The 25,637-nt window shown below is 39.7% G+C and overlaps 1 protein-coding gene across 2 annotated transcripts in view; it reads left to right on the top strand.

The window, feature by feature from the left end:
- SYN2 (synapsin II) overlaps positions 1 to 25,637 on the top strand; it is a 402,447-nt gene that overhangs the window by 210,903 nt on the left and 165,907 nt on the right. For both annotated transcript variants that reach the window (XM_037905072.2, XM_043551313.1), the window contains exons 2-4: positions 7,557 to 7,614; positions 12,414 to 12,505; positions 19,978 to 20,134. In XM_037905072.2, the coding sequence (XP_037761000.1) occupies positions 7,557 to 7,614; positions 12,414 to 12,505; positions 19,978 to 20,134 (307 nt within the window). The remainder of the gene's footprint in view (positions 1 to 7,556; positions 7,615 to 12,413; positions 12,506 to 19,977; positions 20,135 to 25,637) is intronic.

Genomic DNA, 25,637 nt, shown 5'->3' with positions numbered 1-25,637 from the left:
CGTGTGCATGCTTACTAGAAAATACTTATTTCCAGGTCTTCAGCACACCTTTCAGAACCTATCATTTCAGGGGAGCAGCGTGTTCCAGTGGACAGGGACTCAGGATACATAGATTTTATTCTTGATTGCCATGGATCTTGGGCAAATCACTTAACTTCCAGGTGCTAAGACTCATAGACTTTAAGGCCTGAAGGGACCATCATGATTATCTAGTCTGACCTTCTGCACATCGCAGGCCACAGAACCTCACCCACCCACTCCTGAAATAGACCCCTAACTCTGGCTGAGTTACTGAAGTCCTCAAATCATGGTTTAAAGACTTCAAGTTACAGAGAATCCACCATTTACACTAGTTTAAACCTGCAAGTGACCCAAGCACCATGCTGCAGAGAAAGGCCGAAAAACTCCAGGGTCTCCGACAATCTGACCTCATGAAAATTCCTTCCCGACCCCAAACATAGCAGTCTGTTGGAACCCTGAACATTTTGGCAAGACCCAACAGACAGACACCAGGAAAGAATTGTCTATAGTATCTTAGAGCCCTCTCTCTCTAGTGTCCCATCACTGGCCATTGGGGATATTTGCTCCTAGTAGTTACAGATTGGATATATACCATTGTAGACTTCATCTTACCATCCCCTCCATATCAAGCTCAGTCTTGAAGCCAGTTAGGGTTTTTGCCCCCACTGCTCCCCTTGGAAGGCTGTTCCAGATCTTAACTCTTCTGACGGTTAGAAACCTTCAAGCCTAAAATTGTTGATCGCCGTTGATATCCATTTGTTCTGGTGTCAACGTTGAGGCTTAACTTAACTCCTCTCCCTTCCTGGTATTTATCCTTCTGATGTATTGATAGAGAGCAATCATATCTCCCCCAGCCTTCGTTTGGTTAGGCTAAACAAGCCAAGCTCTTTGAGTCTTCTCTCATAAAGTAGGTTTTCCATTCCTTTGATCATCCTAGTAGCCCTTTTGTGCACCTGTTCCAGTTTGAATTCATCTTTCTTAAAAATGGGAGACCAGAATTGCATATAGTATTCCATATGAAGTGTCATCAGTGCCTTGTGTAATGATACTCACAGTTCCTACTAGAAATACTTCAGATCCTAGGATCACATTGGCAGCCCATAGTCATCCTGTTATCAACCAGTACATCCAGGTCTTTCTCATCCCCTGTCACTTCCAATTGATATGTCTCTAACTTACAGGAAAAATTCTTATGGTTGGTCTCTAAGTATATGACTTTGCACTATTAAATTTCATCCCATTTCTATTACTCCAATTTTCAAAGTCATTCAGATCTTCTTGCATGATATTCTGGTTCTCCTCCATATTGGCAATACCTTCCAACTTTGTGTCATCTGCAATTTTACTAGCACACTTCCACTTTTTGTGCCAAGGTCATTGGTCCCAAGACTGATCCTTGAGGAACACCACTAGTAACCTCCTTCCAGTCTGACAGTTCACCTTCAGTGTGACCATTGTAGTCTCACCTTTAACCAGTTCTTTATCCATCTTTCAATTCTCATATTAATCCCCATCTTCTCCAGTTTAACTAATTTCCCATGTGGAACTGTATCAAATCTGTTACTGAAATCCAGGTAGATTAGATCTACTGCATTTCCTTTGTCTAAAAAATCAGTTATCTTCTCAAAGAAAGAGATCAGTTTGGTCTGGCACTATTTACCTTTTATAAAACCATGCTGTATTTGATCTCAGTTACTGTTTACCTCAATGTTTTTTTACTGCTTTCTCTTTCAAAATTTGTTCTAAGACTTTGCATACAATTGAGGTTAAGCTAACAGGCATGTAGTTTACTGGATCAGTTTTTTTTCCCTTTCTTTAAAATAGATACTATATAAGCAATCCTCCCATCAGAGGGTATGACCCTGAGTTTACAGATTCATAAAAAACCTGTGGTTTGGGCTTACAATTTCAAGTTCCAGTTCTTTTAATATTCTTGGATGGAGATTATCCAGGCCCTGCAATTTAGTCCCCTTAAGATGTTTGAGTTTGACTTCTACCTCGGATGAGGTAATTTCTACTTCCATATCCTCATTTCCATTAGCCGCCCTGCCACTACCCCTTAGCTCCTCAGTACCTTTATTAAAAATTCAGGCAGAGTATTTGTTTAGGTGCTGGGCCATGCCTAGATTATCTTTAATCTCCACCCCCATCTCAGCGCTTTGCGAGCCCACTGCTTCTTTCCCTGTTTTTTTTTTTTTATTTATATGGCTATAGAACATTTTACTATTGGTTTTAATTTCCCTTGCAGGTCCAACTCTGGTTGGCTTTTGGCAATTCTCTCTTTTCCCCTACACTTTCTGAGCTCTAAGAGGTAGCTTTCCTTGCTGATCCATCCCATCTTCCATTCCTTGAAGCATTTCTGCTTTCTCTTAATCACCTGTTTGAGATGACTGCTCATCCAGCTTGGTCTGCAGTCCTCACCTTTCAATTTTTTTCCCTTGCGTGGGATGCAGGCTTAAGATAGTTTCTGCAGCTTTGACTTAAGGTAATTCCAAGTTTCCTCCACAGTCGATCCTTGAGTTCTTCAGTCCAGTCCATTTCCCTGCTAATTCTCTTAATTATTTTAAGTTTGTCCTTTTGAAATCAAGGACCCTAGTTGCAGATCTGTTTTTGTTTATCTTTCCATTTACAGGATTAAGCCCTTACACTGTAAATGTTCAGGACAGGGGCCATGTCTTCCTCTATGATCTGTGCAGTGCTCTGCAGTTGTTGGTGCTAAACAAATAACATACGCCAGACAAAAACGAGAAAAGCTAACCACAGTTCTGTGTTTTGGAAACTACCTCACCACTGTTTTTTCTCATACATATTTTTTCTAAGTGACCTCTATTCTAGGTTTATAAGTATTGAAATGTAATGTAAAAAATGAGATTAGTCAGCAAAACTGTAACTAAAAAGAATGTGTATAGAGTTAGCACAAGTTAATAAAGAAGCACAGAAAGGATGCACTGGAGTCCCTAACAGCATTAGGTGGTTTTATTATTTATTACTATTAATATTATTTCATTTGTATTATTTTAGCACCTAGGTGCCCCAGATGTGGACAAGACCCTATTGCACTGGGCACTGTACCATCACAGAACAAAAAGAGCTCATGTCCCAGAGAGCTTACAGTCTAAGACAAGAAACAGCAAATAGATACAGACAGACCAGTGCAGGAGAGTATAAGGAAGCAATGAGATGTTGGTGGTCAGCAAGATAGAAGAGGATCAGATTTTCTGAAGCACTCAACATTGCCTTAACTTTCCCCCACTGAAGTCAACGGCCAGTGTCTTCATTTGGGGTCAGAAGTAGTCCAACAATGAGGACTTCTGAAAATCTCCCCCTAATTACCATTTATATCATTTTAAGCCTCATTTCTGCTTTGCACACATGTGTAACTTCATGCACTGCAGTGGACTCCAAGGGACTACTCACATGCACAATGTTAAGTCTGAGCATTAAGTTTGAGCATAAAGTTTGCAGGACTAGGTCCCTGGACTATATTTTTTAAAGTTATACTTATGTCCAGTGATCTATTGTTTTCTATGCGGAATAGATGTTAAAATATAGAGTATGTCTATCCAAGACCTCTGCGACTTATACTTCAGTCTTAAATAGTTTTAAAATCTGAACATTGATGATAGGTGCAACCTTCTCATTCATCATTATGTAACAATTGCATTAATTAGCTAATATAAGGGTTTGAGTGATGACTTGCAGTTACTGGAGGTTGGACTATTGTGGCTTGCAAAACTGACTCAGGAAAATACATGTATCTTCATATTGTCAATTTCTCCCCCCCTCCCTCTCCCCCCAGAAGGGAACCCTGCTATTCTTCTGTTTAATCAATACCTTAGTTTGGGTTTGTAATCAGGGCCAGTTTTCATGCTTTCTTGCTCTATAGGGGATGCTTTGTGATATGATAAGGTGCTATAGAAATGTATATTCTTGTTTTCATAATTTGAGGGTCCAATGTAATGTCCCTGTGTTAAAAGGAAAACATTGCAGGGCTTTGTTATTTATTCAGGTGGTGTTCGCAGTGGTGGTGTTGTAGTCATGTTGGTCCCAGCATATATGAAAGATAAGATAGGTGAGGTAATATATTTTATTGGACCAACTTCTGTTGGTGAGAGTCAAGCTTTTGAGCTTACGTAGAGCTCACCTGAAGAAGAGCTCTGTGTGAGCTTGAAAAATTGTCTCTTTCATGAACCGAAGTTGGTCTGATAAAAGATGTTACCTTACCCACCTTCTCTCCCTTATTTATTTAGCATATTTTTAAATTTTCACTACTTCATTTATTGCTGTTGCCAAAGCTGCATAGCTAGTACTGAGTTCATATTCAGCTGCATCTCTGACAACTATATTGCAGAGTTGTGTGATTTTAAATAAGTGAGATTTTACCCAGAGTATGAAATGTGTAAATATTTTTGCTCATTTTCAGAAGATCCTGTATGTAAGTGCTGATGCTGACAACTTCAGTAGAGGACATTAGTATTAATACCTGTCCATTTCCTGTACATTACGTTCTGGCAAGCAACTGTTTATACAGTGAATTTAATAGAGAAAGAAAAAAGTATCCATCATTCTTCTCCCCTACACACTTGCGCATTACACTATCTACACTGAGTTGTTATTTTTTACTTTCTTCTGATGCAGTATGTTTTGTTAATCTGACAGCTAGCAATACTCTCTTAAAAAAAAAAAAAACCCGGTTTAGAAATCCTAGCCTTGGTCTCACCTTATTTTCCACAGAAACGTGTCAGTAGCTGAGATGGAGAGATTCACACTCTGCCAAAAGTGATAAGACTATGGGAATTTCCAACTGTACTTAAGCGAAACTTTGTAAATAGACCACCACCACCATAGTATGAGCTAATTCTTTCCACCCCCTTTTTTTACTACAAGAACATAAATTTAATAATTGTCTTAAGAAATGTGCAGTCATGTCATTTATGTTAGGATGCTGGGAATAATTAAGATAGGGTGGTACTGCATTTTCTGTGATTTGAGGGGTAGTTAAATTTGAATTAGGTCCTAGTGCACAGTCAATAAACACATTAAAAATTGCCCAGTGTTTAGTCATCTGATACTAGGGATCCATGACCATAATGTATGTTTTAGTGAGATTCAGAGCAGACTCTCTCAGTAAAATGTCAAGAGCGCGTATGTATGGCACATTGCAGTTTTTAATGCTACTATGGAATTAAGTCACTTTAAGTATTTCCAGTTCCATCATGTTTAACATTTGTTGGCAGGCTCCAGATGGCATCACTTAGCACTTACTATTACTGTTTATTTTCAAAGCTGAAGTCATTTGTTGAAATGTGAATCATGCCAGAGATCAGTTGTTTAATGATTGCCTCATCCAAAGAATGTTTAAAAAGAAAAGATGAATCTAATGGACAGTATTTAACCTAAATTGAGATGTAGTACATGTGCCAATATATAAAATAGATCCCAGTCATCTAGAGAAATAAATGAGTCCTGCTGTTTCTTTGAAAGATGAACTTTAAAAAAAACGATTTTACAAACTTTTAGTTCCATTTCCTCAGCCATGGAATTAATCAGTTCTTGGCATTTGTTAGAGAAAACAATGTGAGATTGGAGATATCTTTAAATGGTCTTTTGAAACTTATTCATAAAGCTGAATCGTGTTATAAACTTATATTTCAGTATGCCAAAAGGCAGACTTGTTGTAACATTAATTTCTGGAACCAGCGTAGTTCTATTTAAATTAAAATCATTTTACACTGTATCACATATCATATATACCTCATCCATGACTAAACAGAACCCCTTCCTGCTTCTAATGAAATCAACAGGAGTTTTGCAATTGGAGTCTGTGGAGCAGGAATAGGCTGTTAGCATTTTATAAAAGCTAAGTCCCTAATTTTCTAAGGGGAACCTGTCTGGACAATTAAGCTACACGCTGTTGTACACCTAAGATCTTTTTTTGAGGAGCTGTGCACCTGTGGCTATGCTCCGCATCTTTTGAAAATCAGGCCTTCTGTTCCAATATGTACCTGTTATAGTTTTTTTCCAGGACTTATGGGTTCCTTGGATTTGCTGTCATCTTCTGGATGATACAGTACATTAAGACAACCTGAGTTTGCTTTGCTACCGTGGCGAAGTTTCAGAGAATAATTGGGGCAAGGTTAATTAATTAGCTGCTTGCTATACAAAATCCATTTCTTAATTGTTTTTTCTCAGTAAGAAAGATTTTAGTGTAATAAGTGTTGTTGTGGCAGGTGTCAGTTAAACAATTTGTCCCAAGTTCTTTTTCTTATTGTGAAAGCAAGTTTTGACTCTTGGGAAGACATTCTGTGGTGGTGTGGTGGGTTATGTAGTGGGAACTGCTTGAGCAGCAGAAGAGTTCGATCTATGTTTAGAGTCAGTTCTTGAGGCAGAGTTGTTCCTTGAGAGTCAGGGGATTGGTGTTGAACTGAGATGCCTATAAGAAGTCATTGCTATTTGATCATCTCATTTCAGGACTTGTATATGTGTATAAATAAAGCAAATAACATTTGGAATATACCCAGACTCTGCCTTTCTGATTTCTCCTCCACTAGAAACTAACCTGCAAGGCCCTAGACAACTGCTCCCACTCAGCAGAGGGGCAACACTGGTATCAAACAAGACACTGATGTAGGAAGAAGGAGGAACAGTATTATAGTGTTGGTATATGCCTTTGGTTTTCTTACTTTAAGAGCTATGAATATGAAATTCTAATTGGAATCCAAGGCATAAAGTTTTTGAAATAACTACATAGGCTATTTAAGAAATAAAATTAACAGTCTTTGTAATAGAAGACTGTTTAGGATGCCAATTTGAAGTAAAATCCTCCTCCAAAAATATCTTCCAAAAAAAAGCAAAGCTAAGTAGATAAACAGCGAATACAGAGGAACACATTGTCAAAATGTGTTAGTCCTATTTTGTCTCTAGTGGAATATAAATTAATTTGAGGTAGGGTAGGTTGATGTGATAGTGTTGTAAATTGGTCACCCAGATGTTCATTGAGTGCCACATCTAGGGTCATCACTGAAAGTTCATTTAAAAGGCAGATCACAACTCTTTGACCTTTTGAGCAAGATTTTGCAGAGTTTGTCATAGAATAGGCTTCTGAGTAAACTGAGAACATACAGATTGACATGATTCATTGTAGGGCCCTTGTTTGCATAAAAGTAAATGGGATTTTGCCATTGTCTTTAATGGAAGCAGGATCACATCTTGTTGTCAGCAACCATTTTATTATTATAATATATATGGATTAAATTGTGTTATAACAACAACATTTGGGATACCTCTTGTGGTGGAAGCAAACTGATTTTTCTATGTACCATGATGGAAAGAAAGAGAAGAGGTGGCTGGTGTGAGAATATGGGTATGTAAAATAGACCAATGTGTAATAATCTGTTATGTATATATATTTATAATATACAGAAAATTATTTGAAAACTAAACCTGGCTACTGATTATTGTTACATGTCCTTTCTCAAGTACACTAATTTGCATGTATTACTGTACATAACTTAGTGACATTTTTCTTTTTCCAGGGTCAAGTGCTTTCGTGGGAAAAAGGTCCATGGGGAATATGACATCAAAGTTGAACAGGTAACTAAACTATTTACTCTAGATGTTACAAATATTTATTTATCATTTTCTATACAGTCCCTTGAAAATTGAGAGCGTGTAAGTGGGTTAAATAGCATGTGAATTTGCTAGCTCTTCTTTTATGGAATTTCTTAAGCAATGCCAAAAGCTTCATGAAAATTTTGCTACTGTTAAATTTTGTTGTGAGTTATGAATGTGGCAAGAACAAACTTATTTAATTGGAGGGGTACTTTGGGGGGGGGGCCTTAAGTGCCCACCCCCCATTAACTGTTCTAATGTCCTTGTGGTGGTGACATGGCACATTATAGTCCAGTGTCATGATTCTGGTCCCTTCACTGCTGTGCCTGATCATCCCAACCCTTGCTAAGGCCCTGGGATGCAGCCTGAGGAGACTGCAATAAAAATTTCAAGTATTCATTTTCATTTTAATGCAGCTCTTACTAGAGTATCATCATAGCTTTGCATAGTGGTAAAAATATGAAATGATCAGAAGAGTTAGCTACAGACAACTGATTTCCCAAAGGATGAGTGGGACTGAATGTTGGCTTTTTCTGGTTCACTCTATTGCTGTCTTAATTTTAAAATGTACATCTACCCCAGTGCAGTTTTAGTACTTCTAAAATATGGGGTAAAGCCATATATATCTGGAGAGCCTTAGAAGATTTATACAGATTTCACTTGAACTGGATTTCTGAAAAGGGCAATAAACACATTCTTTGCATGCTTTCAGTGACTGTTTATAAAAGGGACTGTAGCCATGAATCTTTTCCATATTTTGCTGTCACTTAAAAGGGATTGTTTTGTCTCTGGAATCTTTGAATAGGGCCCTGAGAGAACAAAACATCACGAGCCAGATCCTCAGCTAATGTAAATCCAACATAGCTCTACTGACTTGAATGTAACCACATTGCTTTATGCCAGCTGAGGATCTGATCCACATTTTTAACTCAGAAGCATGGAAAGTCTTGTGGGGATCTGCAGGAGTGTTGTTGGAGTTAGGGAAAAGGGAGGCATATTATCTGGACCTAAAATATAGTTCAGATATACATCCAATCCTGTAGTTCATGTCACACAAGCAGTACCCATGTGGAGTAAGGTTGCCAACTTTCTGATTTCCCTTACCGAACACCCTTGCCCTGCCTGGCCCCCCACTCACTCCATCCCCCCTCCGTCCATCACTTGCTCTCCCCTACCCTCACTCACTTGCTCATTTTCACCGGACTGGGACAGGGGGTTGGGGTGCAGGAGAGGGTGAGGGTGACAGCTCTGGATGGGGGTGCGGGCTCTGGGGTGGGGCTGGGGGTGAGGTTTTGGGGTACATGAGGGGGCTCTGAGCTTGGGGGTGAGGCTGTGGGGTTCCAAGTGTGGAAGGGGGCTCTAGGCTGGGGCAGAGGGTTCGGGTGCAGGCTCTGGGTGGGGCTGGGATGAGGGGTTTGGTGTGCAGGAGGGGGTTCTGGGCTGGGGTCAAGGGGTTTGGAGTGCAGGAGGGGGCTCTGGGCTGGTGCAGGGGGTTAGTGTGTGGGTGGAGGTGTAGGGTGCGGGCTCCGTGAGGGATTTTGGGTGTGGGAGGGGGCTCAGAGCTGGGGCAGAGGTTGAGGTGCAGGAGATTGGCAGGGGGTTGGCGCTTACCAGCCAGTGGGAGCTGCAGAGCCAGCACTCTGGTCGGGGACAGTGTGCGGCGCTCCCTGGGTCCCCCTGCACCTAGGAACTGGAGGGAGGACATGCCACCGCTTCTGGAAGCTGCGTGGAGCCAGGGCAGGCAGGGAGCCTGTCAGCCCTGCTGCACCACCAACCATACTTTTAACGGCCCGGTCAGCAGTGCTGACTGGAGCTGCCAGGGTTCCTTTTCAACTGGGCATTCCAGTTGAAAACCGAACTCCTGGCAACCCTGGTGTGCCGACACATTGCAGTCATCTGGAGCACCACACAGGCTCAAGGATCCTCTTGGCACAGAGTCTGTTGCAGAGTCGGGACCTGCTTTTTGTGGATGGGACAGTGAAAGTTTGAGCAGTTTTTTATTTTTGTGGACCCTACTAATCTCATGGTAACAGAAGTTTCCTACTGTGCAATTAACCTGAGTCACTGACACCATTTTAATATTTTATAGTTAGTAACTGCCAGCAGTGCATTATCAGCATGTTGGACTTCCTGAACATCATAATGCAGGTAGAGGGTTCAGACACTGAGCAAACCGCATACTGTGGAAATGCAGGACTTGGAAACTGCAAGAAAACTGTAGACTTCTCCCTGCATTGGCACTAGAGCACACAGGTTCATGGAGGGCCCAGAGAAAATGTAGTTTAACAAAAAGATAGATGGGGTACAGTCTCAATCCCCATCCCCACTGAGTCCTGAGCAGGAGGAGTTCTCAGTGTCACATTTGCCTTACTACTTGCTGCATTTGTTACACACAGTTATACCCAGAAATTGGAGGGCATGTTGCACCTTCCGGACAAACTCCTGTGAGATGAGAATCCCGTTCACAGTTGTTCTGAATATCAGAGCACTTTCCTGTACTGTGAAATCTTTTTCCTTCTTTCCAAAATAGATGTCAAGAATTTGGCCCAGTGTCCACTGGAGCACTTAAGCCCAGTCATTGTATAGAAAAATAAACCTACAGCCTTTCTAGCACTTGTCAAATTTTTAATTCAATGGCAAAACACATGATTAGGATACTTTGAGGAAGCAAGCCACTGGAATTGGTCATTTTAACCTGATTAATGAATCAGAAAGATTAGAAGCAAGTATCAAATTAAACATATTCTGAATTAATGTTTCTATAACAGCCTCAGTTCTTAGATGTTATCATAAACATACAGCTAAGGGTAGCATAAAATGCTTCCTTTACCTGTAAAGGGTTAAGAAGCTCAAATAACCTGGTTGGCACCTGACCAAAAGGACCAATAAGGGGAGAAGATACTTTCAAATCTGTGGGGGAAGGTTTTTTTGTTTTTTTTCTTTGTGTTCTCTCTGGGTCAGCAAGGAACCAGGGCAGGGAAAATACATCTCCTAAAGCTATATCTGAACTAACCATCTAAGATTACAAATTGTAAGTAATAGGAAGGAAATGTGTTAGATTATCTTTTGTTTTAGCTTGTGAATTTTCCCTAGGTTAAGAGGGAGGTTTATTCCTGGTTGTTGGTTTTTTTGTGTTTTTTTTTTTGGTAACTTTAAAGTTTTGCCTAGAGAGGAATCCTCTGTGTTTTGAATCTGATTACCCTGTAAAATTACCTTCCATCCTGATTTTACAGAGGTCCTTGTTTTACATTTTCTTTATAATAAAGTTCTGCTTTTAAGAACCTGGTTGGTTTTTAGTGTCCTAAAAACCCAAGGGGCTGGTCTGTGCTCACCTTGTTTACCTATTTGGTTGGTATATTATTCTCAAGCATCCCCAGGAAAGGGGGTGAAGGGGGGATATTTTAGGGAAACAGGAACTCCAAGTGGTCCTTTTCCTGAATCTTTGTCTAACTCGCTTGGTGGTGGCAGCAGTACCCATCTAAGGATAAGGAAGGATTTGTGCCTTGGGGAAATTTTTAACCTAAGCTGGTAGAAATAAGTTTAGGGGGTCTTTCATGCGGGTCCCTACATCTGTACCCTAGAGTTCAGAGTGGGGAGGGAATCCTGACAGATGTATATTCATAACTTCCGACATTTCCATTGTAAAGTGTGTATGTTATCCATTTAATTTAAAAACTATGTGCCGAGGGCTTCATCCAGCAAGGTCCAGAGCATTCTGGCCCCTATCCATCAGAGCTCTTAAGCGTGTGTTTAGATTCAATGGGCTAGTCACATGCTTAAAGTTAAGCACATGCTTAAGTGCTTTGATGGATTGGGTCAGATTAGTCAGCACTTTGCATGGCCAAGCTCTGAGGCTCTTACACAGGGTTTACTCAGGCAAACTTCCATTGACTCCAGTTTTCAGTGAGCCTTCTGATGCTTTCTGTATTGGTATCTGGGACAGCAAAGATGCCTTCATTTATCCAACCAAAACATTATAGCTGGGGGCATTTCAATTATTCTGCTGGTCAGTGTTATAATAAAGAGCTGTGGGAGTCTATGTAGATGAAAGACACGACATAAATGAAAAACATCCTGTCCTTTTATTTCAAATAACTGAGGGATCACAGTGTAACTTTACTCACGAACAGTATGGAATTGAATTATTGTCCTTGTAAATGTCACATTTCTAGGGTGCGAAAATATCTTTCTAAAAGAAATTCTGCATTTGTGAATCATGACTGTATTAGTATTGTGCGTAGGATACTTGATGTGGAACCTCTTTAGAAGAAGAATAAATGCACATAATACAGAAAAAGTGTGAATATGTAGGGACATTGATACACATGCTGTAAGCAGGTGCTCTGTTTACGTACGGTATTTGCCTCTAATTCATAGTTTGGTTATATGGTTTCTGGAAAACATAGGCTATAACTTTAAGTAGTCTCTCTATTAATTTTCCACTGAAATACCACACAGAGCAAAAATAAATATCAACCCTTTGATACAGAGATGAAGAACGAAATATGCTCATCCTGTGTATGAGCCCCAGATAGGCCCTTACCATGGATATATTCATGCTGTAGCCCATTTTTTCTTTTAGTATGTTAGAACTGTGGCAAACTTGTGGTGATGTGAATGTGCCTGACTTTTTTAGGTGAAAAGTATTTGTTTTCAATACTAGTTATGCTTCATGCACAACATTGGCAATTAAACGCTAATGTTTAAAATAAAGAGAAGGAAGTTAGTTAAAATATGGGTAAAATAAAAGCAGGTTGACTTATCTGAGTCTTTTTTCATAGGCACAATTTTCAGAGATCAACTTGATAGCCCATGCTGAGGGCAGTTATGCCGTAGACATCCAAGCATTCCGTAATGGCACCAAAGTTGTCAGGTAAGTTTAAAAAACAAAATAAACAAAAGAACACCTGAATAAAGCATAAGAAGGTGTAACCCTTGAAGGGAAGAATTAACTGGAATTCCTTACTAAAATGCTTGAGTAAGAGGAGATACCTTTTTCCGTAGCTGTACTTGCCCACATGTGGTACCCTCACTACAAGGAATTCTGATTCATGAGACAGGCCTCAAATTCTCTGCAGTCAACATCAAGAAAGAAAGCAACCTGGCAGTGTGACGAAACCTAGTTGTGACACTTGTGTGTGAGCAAGTATAACAGTGAGCTGACAAAGGATCTCTTCAGTAAATTGTTACCATTGTTATGGGTGTGGCAACCTAATGGAATTGCCAGGATAGTGTAGACCTAGAACTACCTAGCACTGAAAACTTTAATTTGTTTCCAGTTTTCTTTAAACATTCCTTCTTGTCCCCATAGATTAATTATTAGATTTGTTGACACTATACTGAAGTGAATTCCGCATTGGGCCCAGTGCAGGATCAGGACCGAAATGAAAACAGATCATCTATTGTACTATGTGCATGGCAGTGTACCTGTATAAATATTTTCTTTCTGTTTTGAAGATGATTGAAACATCACTGATCAGTCACAAGTACTGTATTATTGTGAATTTTGCCCTGTGGAGTTTGAAGAGTGTCATAAAGAAAAAATGGTTTTCCATGCTGAAATCTAGTATAAACTCCCCACTTACCCCTGGAGCAAACTTTTTCAATTGGAAGCCTTTTGGGGCTGGAACTGTGTCATCTTATGTGTCTGAAAAGCTCTTATCTTGCCGCAGGAACTACTGCATTGAAAATAATAATGATTGTTTTACTATGTTTATCCTTTTTAATTTTATTAAAACATATAACTATGTTTCTGCTTACATCCTTTGTCATAAATAAGTGAAAAATCATGCAACTCCTGTGGCAGTCTTTTGGTTAACTATATCTCACCCTTTTTTTAAACTCCACTGTCTGAAGCCTATTAAATATTTGGACCGGTGTAGATCATTTAGAATCATAGAACCATAGGGTTAGAAGGGCCAAGACCATTTAATCTAATCCTCTGCCAAAATGCAGGATTTGTGGTGTCTAAACCATCCAAGACAGATGGCTATCCAGACTCTTTTTGAAAACCTCCAGTGAAGGAGCTTCCGTGACTTCCCTAGGCCGTCTGTTCTATTGTCCTACTGTGCTTGCAGTTAGGAAGTTTTTTTTTCTGAGATTGAATCTAAATCTGTTATGCTGTAGTTTTGAACCCATTGCTTCTTGTCCTGTCCTCTGTGGCAAGAGAGAAAAATTTTTCTTCATCTTTTTTATAGCAGCCTATAGGAATGCAGAGGTACACGGAAGTGTGTTCTTTAAATGTTCAGCTGACAAGAAACCTCGTTTAAGCCACTTTTTAGTGTATGGGCTAGATAACAGATGTGCACCATGTCCCTTGGTTTGCCCTAAGTCAGTCTCTTAGAATAAGGACACAGGAAGAGCTCCACTTTCAGGGTGAAACAGTGGCCCATTGAAGTCAATGGCAAAAATTCCCAATGACTTCAGTGGAGCAAGGACTTCACTTGTAATATATACAATGAGATTTAATAGCAGTTTTTGATTTCTGAATATTCAGATGAGAAAACTTATGTTTTGGTAGTACTTGCTAATGTGATTCAAAGGGAACTTTTAGCATAGCTTTGCAGAGCAAAATGTCACTTTCTGGACAAAATCATACATTTTTATGTATTTTTCCCAAGAAAGAAACTTTCCATTTTGTAGGGTTTACCAGGAAGATTTTTTTAAACATGCAAAAGCTGCCTTTCATTTTCACAAAAAAGGGGAAAAAATGGAAAAACATGTGTCACAAAACATTGAGATTTTGGGGTTTGGGAGGCTTTGTGTCAGTGGTGAGCTTTGTGCGCACACTTTTATATATGTATATGCAGTCATGTGTAGACTTTTTGTCCAGTATCAATTACAGAACTGTAACTCACTCTCTTTATTCTGATCAGAATGCACCAACTCCTTACATTCCTTCCTCTAAATCTCATGCACCAGAGACTTCAACTGAGAGGATGTGGGGTGGAGGGGAGACTTAGGCAGGGCCGGCTCCAGGCACCAGCTTTCCAAGCAGGTGCCTGGGGCGGCACTGAGAATGGGGCGGCAGTCTGTGTCCCACGGTGGCAATTCGGCGGCAGCCCCGCTGCTCTTCCGGGCGCGGCGACAATTCGGAGCCGCCCCTGGATTTAGGTCAGTTCCATCTAGGGTCAGTTCAGAGAGCTTACATTTTAAAGGGGCACTTCCTATTCTTTTCCTTTGTCTAAGTGCACAGTACACTCTGAGATGATGTGTAATCCCTCAATGGTCTTCCCCTTTTTGTAAGATGAAGGTGCAGACTCTCCCTTCCCCTGGGTGGTCTGCAAAAATAAAGGAGGAGGATCAGTAATCCTTCAAGTGTTTTTACCCATTCTGTACCAGTAAATTGAATTTCCTTACACGACACACACTTCAGTGCACTTGACATTCCCCACTGAAACCTAGATCACACGTTCTCAGAACTACCCTCTAAATACCCTAAGGATCACTTGATAAAAACAAGCATTAACTTACCAGTTTGTAGTCCAGTCTACAATGCCATTTCATCTAACTACTAATCTTCATAATGTTGCTCCAGACAAATTATTCTGTATACTTGGAAAACAGTGCAAGTGTCCAGCTGCGTTCAGGCTGGGAATATCAAATCTTCTTAAGAGATTTGAATGTGCAGTTGCCATTGATTTTTAGCAAGAATCAGGGGTTCAAATCCTTTAGTTTTGAAAAATGAAGCCCTAGAATATTGCCTGCATGTATTATGGGCATGCTTTTGTAGCATAAAAAGTTGTAATTATAGTTGAGTACTTGATTTACTGTCAGCTTCGTGGAATTTTTTTTCCACTTTCTGATTGTAAAGCTAATGAACACCATCCAATTCACAATATACTTTGATGCCCCACAACTCTCTTCACCCTGTACTCTGGTATTATAATATTGCTCACCATAGATTAATTGCTTCAAGCTAGTCACTGATTTGTCTAGACATGAAATTGAGTGTGGTTGGGAATCTGTCGCTAGCGTGTCACAGGAACTTATTCTAAGGAATATTATGATTCTAAACTAAATATTATGATTCTACGTCTTCTGCTTCCCTTCACCTGGCATTGCAAGTACCTAAATTTCAAGGTTTCAGTTGCTTCATTTACTAAAGAGTAGTGATGAGTGTAAGATTTTGTTGGGTTTAGTTTTGGATAAACAGCCAGAAACTCAGATGCTTACCTGAACCATCAGAACTAGGAGCAGACTAGGGATGTGAATATTGTTTAAAAAGTTAACTGTTTAAACAATTTAAAAAGATTTCATTTAAATGGTTAACCAATTAAAGGGCTGGCCAGCACAGCTGGGGCTGGGGCTGGGGCCAGGGCCAATCCAGCAGGGGCCAGTTGGGGCTAGGGCCGGTGCGGCTGGCTGGCGGTTAACAGTTGAGGTGGGTTAACCGGTAAGAGTAATGCTTATCGGTTAACATTTTACATCCCTAGAGCAGACCCAAACCAAAGCCAATGGATCTAAATACTTTGGGGTGTATGAAATCAGAACCCCCATCAATATCTGGGAATTATGCCAATAGCCCTTATCTTGATAATGGACCAAGCCAAAACCCAGATTCAGATATCACCAATCTCTAAAAGACCTGATTCCAGATTCCACCAGTGCAACTTCCAGCCATCTCTAATCCGAGCCTTTTGAATTCTTCCTCAAAATCAGGTTGAAAATTTGCTGAGAATAGAGAAGTCTAGTTCTGTTTCCATCGCCAGCAGTAAATCGCATATGAGCAGGCTGCCTCAAGGTGTTTCATCACTTCCTGTCCTAGCTGGGGAGTGGAAGTGGAGAAACCTCATTGGAATATTTCCAAATCTGATAGAGGTTTGGTTCTAGTCTGGTTCTTAACGTCTGGTTTTTGCTTTTATTTTTGCCCACTTCTCCTAAAGGCTCAGTTTTCAGGAAACTATGATCCAACAGCGCTTAAAGACTGCACATGCTGTGCTTCCCTGAACTGTATATTCTTCTCGGTCTTTTTTTTTCATGGAAACTGTTAAAAAGGGAGGGCGGCACTTGATTATTTTCATGACATGCCAAAGCTGTCTATAGTCTCCTGTTCACAGGAGTCAGTGTAAGGGATGGTGCAAAGGGACTTCTGAAAGCAAAGGGAGGGCTGCCATGAGGTGTCATCTGGGAACATTGTTCCTCATTGCCCCTCTCCCTGGTGTTGTGAGCAGCCCTCAATACCTGGCTGGACAGCAAGGCCTATTCCTGACCACGGAGCTCTGCCTTCTGCTCTGCATGTATCACAGGAGCAGAATTCTTGCTCAGGTGTTCCTAAAGCTGTGCAACTGGAGCCTAAGGCAAGCACTTGCCTCCCCCTCACATGTTGAGTGGGAGTGCTAATCTGATCTGGCTTCAGGGGAATGGAGAGAAGATCTGTCAGCACCCCAGAGGGACAGAACAGGAGCTGCTTAAACCTTTATCCCCAAAGAGGGGAGAAGGAACATAAGTTCTGTAAAGGGACCTTTCAGTGTAACAAAAATAATGCTCTAATCATAGTGCTGCAGGCTGGGCACTCGCTGTTTTATTCAGCTGAACTACAAAATGTATGGTGGGGGAGGGAGAGACTGGGGGAGCTCACTGACTAATAGGTAGGAGAGAAGGTGGAGCGTGTCTCAACCCCTTAATACTCTGAATAATCCAGGTAACCCCATGCTGATTACTTTACTACACTACAAGACCAGTCTCCTAACTCCCTTCTAGCTCCCAGATGGGAGAGGGCGAAGGAAGGAGGAAAGAAACATATGAGAGGTTAAATGTGGATCTGTTCTAAAAAGCAACTGTAAAAATAACGACAGGTTTCAGAGTAGCAGCCGTGTTAGTCTGTATTCGCAGAAAGAAAAGGAGTAACTTGTGGTACCTTAGAGACTAACCAATTTATGTGAGCATAAGCTTTCATGAGCTACAGCTCACTTCATCGGATGCATTCGGATGAAGTGAGCTGTAGCTCACGAAAGCTTATGCTCAAATAAATGTGTTAGTCTCTAAGGTGCCACAAGTACTCCTTTTCTTTTTGTAAAAATAACATAAAGGGTGTTTTTTGTCAGCCCCACATCTTTAGCCTGGGATATGTATGTCAACAGCATTACCATCTCCAAGTGCTCAGGTATTATGAGTCAGTCCAGAAAAAATCCTGAGATTTGAAGATATTGTTTATTTATTGCCTTCTGGGTCTGAGCCCCTGGGTTCATGTTTTCAGGCTTTTCTGTCCCACCAGGAGTGCTAGGAATAACCTTTTATTTTAAAATGAAAGCCAAGAGTTTCATTTGATCATGTGACTCCAGGGTTTGTGACTTTCAGAAAAACACCACATATTGCAAGACTTGTGATAAAATTAATTGCACTAGCAACACTGCATCATGCTCGGTTCTTTTTTTCTTGTGTTTTCTCATTGTTGGTAATAAACATTCAGCAGGCCAATTATGTCATCAGTCACAGCCGTGCAACTTGGTTATCACTGAAGGCTTACTCTGAAGACATCTGTACAAACCTGTTGCTTTCAGGGTGTTGCATAGGTGAAATTGATTGGAGTTTAGTAAACCGTTCTGTTGAGGATGCACAAGGAGCAACAGGATCCAGCTCACTCCCTCTTAAATGTGTTGGCTCTGCAGGCCTAGCAGGAATAAATAGCAGTACATACTTATTTTATCACTTGGGGAAGCAAATGTGACTGAATATGCACAGGGAGAAGATCCGCTGGGTAAACGAGTGTGTGTGTGTGGGGGGGGGGGGGCGGGTGTTATATAATCACTTTTCAGAACAGAATCAAACTTTAAAAGCTTCTAAAGAAATTGCACAAAGTTTGATGTGAAAATTTAGTCTTCCTGGGTGATAATCCAGGAAATTTGTGAGCTTGCTGTACTTCATGCAATGCCCTATTTTACTGATGGTATATAGTGGACCAACTCTGATCTCATTTACACTGCTTAGTGTTGAAGTCAGTGGAGTTACTTTGGGGTTACATCTGTCTAAATGAGATTAGAATCTGACCCACTGTATTTAATCTGCTGTGGAATCTGACGACTCTTTCTCAGCCTAAAGGATGCAGGGGTAAGAAAGAAACCTTTAATTATGATAAAACTAAGTTTGTGTGGTCAGACTTGTTTTCCAAATTATAAAAATATTTTCTGGCATCATTTACCAGTTTGTCTTGGTGTTAAGTTCTTCCTGTTAGGATATTTGACAAACATTAGTTGTTTTATTTAAAGCTATTTCAATATTTGTACAGGCTTACATTTAATGTTGCCCAAACGTCCTGCTTTTCAAAGACCGCTGATTCATGATAAATTAGGCCCCCGTTTTATTAAAATGGATTTATCATTAGCAATTAATTTTAGTTAAAAGGAATAAAGCAAACACATTAAAGTATCTAATTCTGCTTGACTTATGTGGCAGTGATTTATATAAAATACACATTGAAATTATTTAGCAATACTGCCCACATGTTTTTAAAGCTAAACATTAGGACATTGGTTAGGAATTTTATGAGGGGAAAAAAAGCTGTGAAGTTCTTTAACTTTTAAAGTTTTTATAAAACAATGCATGTCTGGGATACAAAGGGTAAAAAACAGAAGCTAGAATACTGCAAATACCGCATGTGTATATATAATGCACATGGTATATATTATATCATATGTCAGAGTGGAGTATCAATGTACTGCTGTGCATCTCAAGGGAGTATTTAGCATAAGTTTTTGAATCTGTAAGACTCCTGTCTGAGGCTGCCTACACTACGCGTTAGGGGTGTGATCCCTCTACGCACGTATACACACTTTTGCCTGCTCTCATTAGTCTGGCGTGAGTATAAATAGCAGCGCAGCTGCGGGAGCACAGGTAGCAGCAGTGGAGGCATGGCTTAAGTGTGCTGAGTATCTACCCACTGGTTTCAGGTGGGTTTGTGCTCAGCATGGCTAAACCATGCCTCTGGTGCTGCTGCCCGTGCTACTATGGCTCCACTACTATTTGTGTGGGCGCTAGTGTGATGAGAGCTAGTGAGAGTGTATAGACATGACCAGGGAAATCCCACCCTAGCTCGTAGTGTAGTTATAGCCTGAAATTCCTCTCTAGCTCTTATTCTTCATACTAGGATATGATACCTTTGGTAGTCATGACTTCTCTAGTAGCAAAAACTGAACAGAGATGCAACAAAGTTGTAGCTCAAAAATAACAATGTTCACCTGGTTTTGTACTTCAGCCAATAACAATCTTTTTTATGCTCTTGTAAAAGCTATTTTAATTCATCTACTACTCTCCAACAGCTCCTACAACTTTCCCTTTTAAGATACTCTTTTATCAGAGAAAATAATTTGATCATTGCCTAATAGTTATATATCCTTTTCTCTTTAGGTCATTCAGACCTGATTTTGTTCTTGTTCGACAACATTCATTCAGTATGGCTGAGAACGAAGACTTCCGTAACTTAATCATTGGAATGCATTATGCTGGTATCCCCAGTGTCAACTCCCTAGAGTCAATCTATAATTTTTGTGACAAACCTTGGGTGGTAAGTGATACATTCATTATAAAGCTTTGAATGTAGATTCCTGGTGCAAAAAATTAAGTGGTTATTTTCTTTTGAGTTCCTAGTTTTGGTAATTTAAGTTCCAAGCCATCAAGTCACTCCTCAGAGTGGCTGACCTGCAATGAAAAGGGTAGAAAGCAAACAAGCTGCATTTCTGAATTTCACATTATGAATGAGCCAGTGTAGGAGGAGTAAAGACTGAGAAAATATTCAAAATAATGAAATAAAGGTGAGGAAACTGGCTGAAAACCCACATGCTGCTAACATCCTCCCTCAATTGAGGAGGATGTGTTTATTCACAGCTTCTTCTGGGAAAAGTGAGTTCAGAATTTTTTTCATACTTGTGGTTTTTAACATAATCTAAGCTAACTTCTTAACCATTGTTTTCTTTCTACTTGTGAATGCTTTTTAGGCAGTGCTCTAGCAAGGAAATATGAAGCTATTAGCTACCTTGTTTTGAAAGCTCTTTTCATAATTTTGTAAGTACTAACGAGGAGTCAGATTTTGCCCTCAGTTACACCTAGGGCAATTGCTGGGGCCACTTGGGTTTTGGGAGTTCTCGTATACAAACCAGATCTGTCCATACTTACACTTATCCAGGCCTGTCAGATCCTTGAAGGTTCTGTTTAAGTTTGCTTTATAACCACACAGGGGGTAAAGGAGAACATGGTTCTCTTTTTGGTGCAGCACAGTCAGAGCAGAGCCTACAGAGCTGTGTGTTAGGCAGTGATATTGACTTAAAATATATTGTTGTAAAAAGCTCATTTGAGATTGAAGCATAAGAAGATTACGGAGAGTGTAATTACTTTCCTTTTCATTGTAGAGTCAATGGCCCAATAGCTAATAAAACTTTCAAGACTACTGTGGGTTATAAATAGTAAGTGATTCACAAGTTTTTCCTCTGAAATAGGAGGAGGAAACATACACCTGACAACCTATTTTTTCCATTGAGGGAAAGTTTTACTCTAGTCCTCATAACTGCCCTCAATATTTTTATTTTTAACATTTTCTAAGAAAGGCCTTCCAAAAAAAATGACCTGCCATTACCGTACACAGCACACAGCTAATTTTATAACATTTTATGCTGTGATAAAAGCAGGCGCCCCATAATTGAGAGGTTATTTACATTGCTGCACATGTTATTTTAATGCATCTGTTATTTTCTGCTCTGTGTGGCATTTCTTAATGCTTTGATTCATCTTATGTAATAAAGCTGGGCAATGAGGCAAAATCAGTGGCATTTATATGCAATAATGGTGTAATAAAATGTTAATGAATAATAGCTCATTGTAATCTCCTCCTAGTGCTGTTAGAGCTTTGAGGGGTTTGAAATATTTAGGTATGCACTGAGCTTGGCAAGCCAGGGGAAAGCTTTTGTAAACACAGTGTGCTGGACTTTCAGATGACTGTGTTCTTTCTTCCAACAAAAGGGAAAGATTTCTGTTGCTCGTAGCTGATCTTGTCTCTTGTAAAGAATCAGCAGGGAGCTTTTGCTAATATGAGTCTGATCATGTCCATAACAGCCAGGAATTATTTGAACCCTTATTCTAGTAAATTCCAAATACTATGTTAAAACAAATGTCAGGTTGCACATTTGAAACTAAAAGATCTCAGTCATGTTGCACATACTGCTTGTTTAATAGTGTGCCTATTACAAGACAAACAATAAAGCTACAGAAACTATGTCATATTTAGTCTGAGTCACTTCAGGCATTTGATATAAAGAATTTCCAAACATTGTTATAACATTGAGGTAGTGACGCAATAGGCAATAATGAGATGGCACTTCTCTTCTAAATCCCATTTTTTGATTCTCAAAAAATTACCTTTTTGGCTGAAGTTTCCCATACTAGTCTCAGCCCAGAAATAAATGCTTTTAGAAAAATGACATTAAAATATTTTTCAGCTGATTTTTTTTACTTTTATTTGAATGTGGAGGAGAATTTATTTTCCTTTCTAAATGTTGATAACCAAAAGATGTCTGTGTTTTAAATTTTGAAACCTGGTCTGTACATAGCCCACAGTAATGCATCTCTCAGAGATGACCATTTAGAAATAAGTAAGTTAATGATATTTGAAAATGTCAGACTAATCATATATATTCAGCTAGTTTCCTTACCTTAATCATCTACAATAAGCTGCTGCTGAAAAGCTGTTTTCACTAAAATGCATGACTGAGGGGATGATTTGAACCGATAGACATTTCTATACATGTAATTTATATGCTATCTAAAAAGTGTGGATGGTTTATATGAGCATAGCTCAGTGGCCTTGTCCTACATCAGTTACCCTCCTTAACTTCCTCTCAGTTCCTTATATAGATGATACTCTTTATGTATGCCCATGTGTGTTACAGTGCATCTGCAGAATCACTTCTACAAGCAGAAGACTAATATGAGCTGTTAAAGATTTTGGAAATGTTTTTACTTTAAAGAAAGCTCTTCAATATCTAGGCTCATGCACCTGCCAACACTCCCTTTTGTTAGGACCATAGACACGCACTTTAGTTAAACTTTCATACTGACTCAGTTAAACCATCCACAAGGTGCATGAGTAGTATTCTGTTCTTTTAGCCTTCTGTCTTAATATCTAGCTTGTAGATTTATAGCGTAGAATAAGGAAATTGGACAAAAAAGATAGAACTAATCTAAAAATGAAATGAAAGGGGAGAACTGTGCTATTTGGAGTAGATGTCGTACATCTATAATCAAGAATATTTTTCTTAAATTCTTGCCCTTCCCATTTTGGCTTACATACTAGATTAAAAATGAAAATATAAAGTACATTCTGATCATTTGGATTGTATTTTACATTATTTTTAATCTTAATTTATAGTAAACACCGTTCTATATCTAAATGTGTGTGTTCAAGAGTGAGGATTGCCCATGCAAACTCTGAGATCATTTTTGCGAGTGTAATTGCATATGTATCATTATGTAAGGATGGCCATACCATTTACTGTATATAAACCCTCTCTGTATTGCCCCATTTAGGAAAGACCTTCAGAACAATTAACTTGCTAATACCAGTGAGCAAGCAATCTTATGAAAATTATTCATAGAAAAATTATATAAAAGTTCAAGAGTTTAATATAAAATTATAAACCAGATGTCCAGGTCTAGCCATCAGTCACAGTCTTCATTAACAATTGATGGGAAATAGACTCAGCCTGCCCGAGCAAAGCCTGAGGTAATTTATTTAGCAAAAAGTGGTTTCTAATGGGGTCTGGAAACATCCAGTGATTGATAACAGGATACAGGCAGTGTATTTTAAATCTGGCACAGGATGATAGTGTCTGGTGGCTGGTTGGTCTATGGCAAAGCACTCGATTGTCAGAGTGCAGTTTCTAATGAACCACACAAAATCTCCATCACAATTGGCTTTAATTACTACCCTTGTTGGCAGTCCTAATAGACCAGCAAAAAACTGAATATAATTGGGGGGGGCAAAAATACCCTCTGAGCCATAAAGGTTGTCATTCAAAAACCTGAGTTTATGCACCTTGATGGAGCAGTACAGGGGAAGCTAGTACTGCTGGTAACCTTAATTTCCCTGTTCTGGACATTGAAAGAAATTCAGTTAATAGACTTATTTGGTCACTGGTGCTGTCAGTCTGGCACTGTTCATTAGCCTTAAATTGATTTCAAAATCGAAGTGAAAATAAAGAAACTAACCAAGCTGAAAACTGGCGCAGTTGACAGTCTGACTTGGATTCAGTCTATTAGATCAAAAATTGAGACACTTTCCCTGGGGTGCATCTTGAATGGGATAACACCAAACTGGCTGGAAAGAGCAATACTTGTAATCCCAAATAAGGAGGCATACACTTCCCTGAGAATCTAAGTATTTTCCCAGCCTGAGAGAAGTTATAGTTTTCCAGGCTTTCTGACTGGAATGTGTGAAGCTCAATTTGGAACGATTTCTTTCCTTTGCTCTTACCTGGCTTGATCTAGAAGGTGAAAAGGGCCTCTACTTCTGTCAAAACCCTCCTGTTTACTTATGAAGGATTTAAATTTGTGATATAGTATGATTGCATCAGATGACTGTCCAGGAATGAATTGGTGAAATCCCTGAGGTATAGATTCCTTTGGAGTGGCCAGAACTTTATAGCAAAAATCTTGGTCGATGGCACTGATAATGTTCTGAATATTTGATTTCGAGCCATAAGAGATGCTGTCAAGGCTGATACCCCACTCTGGCACTTCGAGTGCAGAAGTTGGGAGCCCACAAGAATTCTAAAAATTAATACTGGCCACTCCAGGCTTGTATTAAACTCCCAAGGTTACAGCTTCTCTCTGACCTTGGAAGGGTAGATTCTGCCACCACCCAAATGCAAAAAAACCCTTTGAACCCAGGAAGGCGCACTTGGAAATTCCTCCCCATAGGGTACCCTCAAACCCTTTCACACACACCCCCACGGGGAAGAGCCAAGAAAGAAAAAAAGGAAATCAGCTGTTGCCACCAGCTAATTAAACAACATATGCACAAACCTCTCAGGACACAAAAAACCCAATCCTGTTCTTAAAAAGGGTACATTTTATTAAAAACCAGAAGAAAGAAAATACATCTGGAACTTAGGCTATTGCTAGATTTTATAAAAAAAGAGCAAATATAATAATTAAGCTTCAAGAATGGTTTTTTTGAGGTCTAGCTTAATGGTTACAAGCAAAACAAAAGCTTTTTAGGGGTTAGCACAGAGGAGTCCACAAGCCTTACAGAAATAAAAGAGATAAACCTAATTGCGTCTTCCTAAATATTTCCTGATCTACTTACATATCTGGGGTTTCCAATAAGTAGTTTCTAGGTATGATTTGATGATTTTTCATACCTTGTGCAAGCTTCTTACAGCATTGCTGCCCTGTGTCTCCTCTCTGGAGAGAACAACAACAGACAGACAAAGGGAAAGTATTTTCCCAATTTTTAAAAGTTCTAGCCCTCCTATTGGCTCTTTTGGTGAGGTGCCCACTGCCTTCCTTTTACCTATGGTCTTTTTTAACCCTTTACAGGGCAAGCAAGTAGAGAACAGCTACTAACAGGGATTTTGTAGCTAACTGGCTGGCTGGGTGTCCATAAAAGGGATCTACCCAGCCCCCCTTCATTTATCACAGATGCCAACTCAGATTGGAACAGATCTCACCTTACCTTCAAGAAACTCCACAAAGGTTTCTGGAGTCCATTTGTAGTTGGAATTTGCATGCCAGTTGTGACTGGGAATGGCTGATCCTGGGATTGAAAAAACTTACCAAGCACTTTATACTCTATGACTGCTGGAGGGTGTTCTCCAGTTGTAGAAAAGGTGAGGTCAGGAGAAGAACACCAAGGTCCATCTTTTGCTATGGAAAGGGGCAGCTGCTTTGGATCATGTAGAAGCTGCAAGTTGACTATTTTACTCCTGGGGGAATTCTGCGCCACTGTACATGCGTAGAATTTACGTCCCCCACAGATTTCTTTGCTTCCCCACAGAAAAATGACTTTCTGACAGGGA

The sequence above is a fragment of the Chelonia mydas genome, chromosome 7, assembly GCF_015237465.2.
Source record: "Chelonia mydas isolate rCheMyd1 chromosome 7, rCheMyd1.pri.v2, whole genome shotgun sequence".
Lineage (NCBI taxonomy): Eukaryota > Metazoa > Chordata > Testudines > Cheloniidae > Chelonia > Chelonia mydas.
The sequence above is the reverse complement of the archived record's forward strand: the minus strand, read 5'-3'. Positions and strand labels throughout refer to the sequence as shown.